Here is a 6,000-nt window from a genome sequence, read left to right as displayed (position 1 = left end):
AGCCCCCCCGGAACCTTAGAATATGGCCTTTTTTGGAAATAGGGTCTTTGCAGATATAATTAAGGTAAGGATCCTGGATTAGGAATGGGGTGGGTCTTAAATCCAATGAAGGTGTTTTTGTAAGAGAAATGAACACAGACAAGGAAAAGAAGGCCACGTGAAGACAGAGACAGAGGGGCTCCCAGGGGGCTCAGTTAACCGTCCGACTCTTGATCTCAGCTCAGGTCGTGATCTCATGAGTTCAAGCCCCACATCGGGCTCTGGGCTGGCAGTGCAGAGCCTGCTTGGGATTCTCTCTCCCTTTCTCTCTGCCCCTCCCCTTCTCTCTCTCTCTCCCTCTCTCAAATAAAAATAAACATCGTTTTTTAAAAAGACAGGGGCACCTGGGTGACTCCATTAAGTGTCCCACTTCAGCTCAGGTCATGGTCTCAAGGTTCATGGGTTCCAGCCTCGCACTGGGCTCTGTGCTGATGGCTCAGAGCCCGGAGCCTGCTTCGGATTCTGTGTCTCCTTTTCTCTCTCTGCCCCTCCTCCGCTCGTTCTCTCCCTCTCTCTCAAAACTAAATAAACATTAAAAAATTAAAAAGAGAGAGAGACAGAGCTTGGAGTCATGCATCTAGAAGCCAAGGAAGGTCAGGGATTGCCAGTAGCCACCAAAAACCAGGAGTGAGACATGAACCGGGTTCTTCCTCAGAGCCTTTCGAACAGAAACCACCCGGCCACACCTTGACTTCTGTCTCTGGCTCCTAGAACTATGAAGGAAGAAATTTCTACTATTTTAAGACTCCCGGTTTCTGCTAATTTGTTATGGCAGATGTAGGGAAGTAAGACACATGCGACAACTGGATCGCATGTCCCCGTGGGTCCCCGGCTGCCGGGGTAGGACCCATCCACGCAAGGGCTGACCCAGGCTTGTCCCTTTTTTCCTTGAGAAAAATGCAAAAGGCTGCTTCGGATTCTGCAGGAACTTCATTTATTTACTATTAGGGAGACAGCAACGAGGGTCGGTGTCACGGATATGGGGCGGGCGGCGCCTGGGGCTCCTCAGAGGTGAGAACATTTGGCCCTCAGAGTCTGGCATCCCCGTGAAACCAAGGACCCTCCAGGCCAGGGTTGAGGTGTGATTTTTTTTTTTTTTTTTTTTTTTTTTTTTTTTTTTTGCAGTTGGCCCCACAGAGGAAGGTGGCCCAGGGGAGGCGGTGAGTGCTGGGAGGTGATCCGCCCCGTCCTCCCAGATGGGGCTTTATGGTACTCCAGGAGCCCGCCAGACCTGGCCCCTGGGGGGGGGGGGGGGGGTCTCTGGATCCTCTGAGGCCACACCCAGGCGGGTTCAGTGAGGACACAGGGTCAACAGGTGCTGCCGGGTGCAGCCACTGAGGCAGCAGAAATGTGCAGGGTTGGCGGCGGCTGCCCGGCGGGGGCGGTGACGGCGAGAGGCCTGGGGCAGGGGCTGTGGCACGAGAACCAGCGTGGGGTCCCCATCGGCCGCCAGCCCGTGGAGATGTCGTCCTTCCAGCCACTGCAGCAGCTCACCTGGGGACGGAGCAGAATTCAGCATGGACAGGGGACCCTAGAGGACCTGCACGCTCACCTTGTGCCGTGACCCACCAGACACTCAGGATGTGCACAAATAGGGAGCGACTGTTAAGTGCCTACTGTATACCGAGCACGGACATAATCCCCCGTCCAGGTGTGCGCACTCTCGAGCCGCGCTCACGGGTCCCCCGTTGTGCACGTTTCCACGAGCCACCTACCACACAGACGCGCAGACGCTTCACAAAGCCGAAGACAGCAGAGGTGACATGTGACATATACGTGTGCACCTGTGTGCAGGCTCACATGGACACACGCACACACGGCCACACACCCTCGTACCCCTCCCCAGTCTCCCCCTACGGGTGCCCGCCTGCATCTGGGTCGCAAATACGCACGCACACATCAGGACACACACGTGTGACGCACATGGGCACACAAATCTGTTTTCCACCCTCCGCACCAGGGCCCGCAGTAGGATGAGACGGGCGAGCGCTGGCCTCAGTGCGCAATTCAAGCGGGAGCCTAAACGCTCAACAATGAAGATTAATCCTCTTTTAATGCGCCCCAAATCGCGAAGATCAAAACGCTGGGATTGTAAATAAGGCAGGCTCTGACCGTGCGCTTGTAAGACTCCGCCTCGCTCGCCTCGCACTGATTCCTGCCCGGCAGGGGACGCATCCTTCGCGAATTTGCACACACCGGCGCCGTGGGCAAGTGGACCCCCGGGACGCGCGTTGCAAACCACCCGCCTGCCCCCGCCCCGACGCCAGCGCCCGCGTGCACCTGCCCCAGCTAGAAACCCCGGAGCGCAATCGTCGCGCGGCTCCACTCACGGTCTCCGCCAGCCACTCGCCGCCCGTCTTCGGAGGACCAGCGCGGGCCCCCGCACACCCGCACCAGCGCGCGCACCAAGTGGTGGCCGCACAGCTTTTCTGGGGCTTCCGGAGCCGGCGCGGGGCCCAGCGCGAGCGCCAGACCGGTGCCCAGCAGCACCAGTGCCCAGGTGAGTGGGCGGCGGGGGTCCATGGCGGCGGGAGTCCGGCCCCAGCGGGGATCCCTTCTTATAGGCGGCCAGCCAGCCCCAGCTGGGGGACCTTGGTTGGGGGACAGAACGTTCCGCGGCATGGCTCAGGGAGAAGGTCAAGGGTGGGGTGAGTGCAAGTGTAGTGTAAGCCCCAGCAGTTGTGTCCCTCCTCCACTCCCCCCCCCCACCCCAGTAATCTCTATGCCCCAAGTGGGGCTCCAACTCAAGACCCAGAGATCAAGAGTCACGTGCTCCACCGCCTGAGCCAGGCTTTGGTATAGTACCTGACTTAAACTTTTGATGGCCCATCTTCAAAGGTGGCTATCTGGGGCCGCCTGGGTGGCTCAGTCGGTTAAGTGACTTCAGCTCAGGTTATGATCTCACTATTGGTGGGTTCGAGCCCTGCGTGAGGCTCTGTGCTGACAGCTCAGAGCCTGGAGCCTGCTTTGGATTCTGTGTCTCCCTCTCTCTCTCTGCCCCTCCCCAGCTTGTGCACGTGCTCACTCTCTCCCTCTCTCTCTCAAAAATAAACTTAAAAAAAAAAAATGATGGCTATCTGGAATAAACCGATTTGCCAGCCACACGACTAGAGAAAGAACCAGGCTGCCTTCCCCCACCCCGTTTCTTCCCCTCCTGGGGCTTTAAATTCCCACTCGTGTGTTTTGTTTTGTTTTTTAATTTCTTTTTTAAACGTTTATTTATTTTTGAGAGACAGAGAGCGCAAGCCAGGGAGGGGCAGAGAGAGAGGGAGACACAGAATCCGAAGCAGGCTCCGGGCTCTGAGCCGTTAGCACAGAGCCCGATGCGGGGCTCGAACTCACAGACTGCAAGATCACGACCTGGGCCGAAATCAAGAGTTAACCGACTGACCCACCCAGGCGCCACCCCACCCCCGCCCCCGCGCCCCCCACTACTCCTATGTTTTAAGTTTACCAAGAAACAATGAGCCCTGGAAACCCTGGGGTCCCATCCTGGACCCAATAAGAGCAGAGGCCCGGCCAGTGAACAAGCAGCTCTGTCTCAGTCCCCCCCTCACCCCTCTCACTCTGTGGCCCTGGGGGCGCTGGGTGATCTCCAGGTCTGGTAAGGGAGAAACCTTTATTTTTTTTCAGTTTCCCGATGGGTGTCCGGCGGAAGGGCGTCTTGTAAGCAGAACCACAAAGGCCAGTCCAACCACGACACTAGTCATCGATCAGCTGAGCCCTAACTACTGCGAGACACCCCCTCATTTCCTATGCGTGAGCCCCACTCCCCTCCGTGATGGTGTCTGGAGGGGGGGGCGCTTCGGGAGAGCATTAGGTCGCGGAGGCCAGGGGGGTGGGGTCCCATCCCGGGGTTGGTGCTGCCGAAGGAGGGGCCGTGAGAGGATGTGCCCCCACGCCCCCTCCCCGTCCACGCGGGGACACAGCCAGAAGGCAGCCATCTGGAAGCCGGAGGGCCCGCCCTCGGCAGACCCCTGGCACCCTGATGCACCCTGGTCTCCACCGTCCAGCCTCCGGAGCTGCGGGAAGGAAGCGTCTGTCGGGGAAGCCGCCTGGTATCGTGCCACAGCAGCCTGGACGCGCCAAGCTGGGGGCCGAGACGGCCGGAGGAAGGAGTCTGTACCAGGACACCTACGCGGCCACGCACAGGGACTCAGGCCACCATGTGGGGGGAGGCAAGCCCTGTGCTCCGAACATTAAACTCCCGCTCTCTGTCTTAAATCCACCCAGAAAGAGTGAGCCGGGGAAACCCTAGGCCCCCACCCTGGACCCCAATGATAGCAGAGCCCCAAGCCTGAGTTTGCACTCTGTTCCTACAGGTGACCTCCCTGTGTGGCCTGAGGCCGTGTACCATGGGTGTTGTCGAAGGGCATCTCGCAATCGTAGGAAGAACCACAAGAGTGGTTGTAACCTCCACACTGGTTACCGATCAGCTGAGATCTGCATGAGACAGTGAGGGGCCCTCCCCCTGGGCCAGGGCCGTGGGCGTAGCTCCCCCAGGAGGAGCAATGGGGGAGCAGTCTTTTTAAACACGACCATCACCACCACCATTTTATTTATTTAAAAAAAAATTATTTTTAACGTTTATTTATTTTTGAGACAGAGAGAGACAGAGCATGAACAGGGGAGGACCAGAGAGAGAGGGAGACACAGAATCTGAAACAGGCTCCAGGCTGTCAGCACAGAGCCCGACGCGGGGCTCGAACTCACGGACCGTGAGATCATGACCTGAGCCGAAGTCGGACGCTTAACCGACCGAGCCACCCAGGCGCCCCTTATTTATTTAAAAAAAAAAATGTTTTTTAATGTTTATTTTTGAGAGAGAGAGAGCGTGAGTGGGGCAGGGGCAGAGAGAGACGGAGACACAGAATCTGAAGCAGGCTCCAGGCTCCGAGCTGTCAGCCCAGAGCCCAACACGGGGCTCGAACGCATGAACTTTGAGATCATGACCTGAGCCAAAGTCGGACGCTTAACTAGCTGAGCCACCCAGGCGCCCCCTTATTACTGTATAAATAAGGACACCGAGGCTCAGAGAGGGGACCGCCACACTCGCCCATGGTCACAGGAGGCTGGGCCTGGGGCTGGGGCTGTTGGCCGGCTCTGTCTCTCCCTTTGGGCTGGGCAGGGACTGGTGGGCCCAGAATGAAGCTGACTGTGTTTGCTCGGCATCTGCCTGGTGGCAGCCTGGTGCCCAGGAGGACTTAGGACCTCGTTTTACCAAGGAAGGCAAAGAAGCAAAGACAAAAGAGGGCCCGGGCTGAGAACCGTATCTTGCTTGAGCCCAAAGCAGCCCCCTTCCACCTTGCACCCAAGCAGATGGCTTTCCCGGGGCTAAGACAGCAGGTGAGACAGAGAGAGAGAGCCAGAAGAGAGACACTGTGTCTCTCCTGCCCTTTCTGAGTCTGTCTCTCCCTCTCTACTTCTCTCTGTGCCTCTTCACATCTCCCAGCAGTCCCGACGGAGACTTGCTTGGCCCCCACTGATGTTAGACCCCCTCCTCTTAGCCTAGCCCTCCCAGCCCAACCTTGCCCTCTGACCCCCCCCCACCCAGAGCAAACTGTTCTCTCCACCCACCAGGAGGCCGTAATCAGCTTCTCCGGGACAGAGCCAAGGCCAGCAGCTGGAGCTTTCCATCCCCCAGCCCTAACCACATTCCTCCCCAGCTTACAGCCTCCCATAACGCCCCATCACCCCAAGTCCAGCAACTAAACCATTCTTCTCGCTGAGCTTTATTCATTCAACAAACATTCCCAGAATCCCCTTTGTGCCCCCCCCCCCCACAGCCCAGCCCCCAGGGAGCCTCTGGGTGAGAGGACCCAGATCTGGACAGACACCCCAGCCCTAGGATCAGAGGGAGAGTGATCGGCCGGTGAGAAGTGGTGGGGGCATGCCAGGGAAGGCTGCAGGGAGGGGACAGCTGGGGTTTTGAGAGATAAATACGTTTTCCAGGGCGCAAAA

The 6,000-nt window shown here is 58.0% G+C and overlaps 1 protein-coding gene across 2 annotated transcripts; it reads right to left on the bottom strand.

Moving 5' to 3' along the window:
• Positions 1-1,301: 1,301 nt before the first annotated feature.
• INSL3 (insulin like 3) lies at positions 1,302-2,586 on the bottom strand. Of its 2 annotated transcripts, XM_058727496.1 has the most exons (3): positions 2,370-2,586; positions 1,664-1,750; positions 1,302-1,533 (listed from the first exon to the last, which is right to left on the bottom strand). In XM_058727496.1, the coding sequence occupies exons 1-3, from the start codon at positions 2,560-2,562 to the stop codon at positions 1,331-1,333; spliced, it is 483 nt and encodes a 160-aa protein (XP_058583479.1). In that variant the 5' UTR covers positions 2,563-2,586; the 3' UTR covers positions 1,302-1,330. The 2 variants fall into 2 exon arrangements, with proteins under 2 accessions (XP_058583479.1, XP_058583480.1); XM_058727497.1 differs by lacking the exon at positions 1,664-1,750.
• Between the last annotated feature and the right edge of the window lie 3,414 nt (positions 2,587-6,000).

This window comes from Neofelis nebulosa, chromosome 4, assembly GCF_028018385.1.
Source record: "Neofelis nebulosa isolate mNeoNeb1 chromosome 4, mNeoNeb1.pri, whole genome shotgun sequence".
Lineage (NCBI taxonomy): Eukaryota > Metazoa > Chordata > Mammalia > Carnivora > Felidae > Neofelis > Neofelis nebulosa.
Note: the sequence above shows the minus strand (reverse complement) of the source record. Positions and strands in the feature narration are given on the sequence as shown.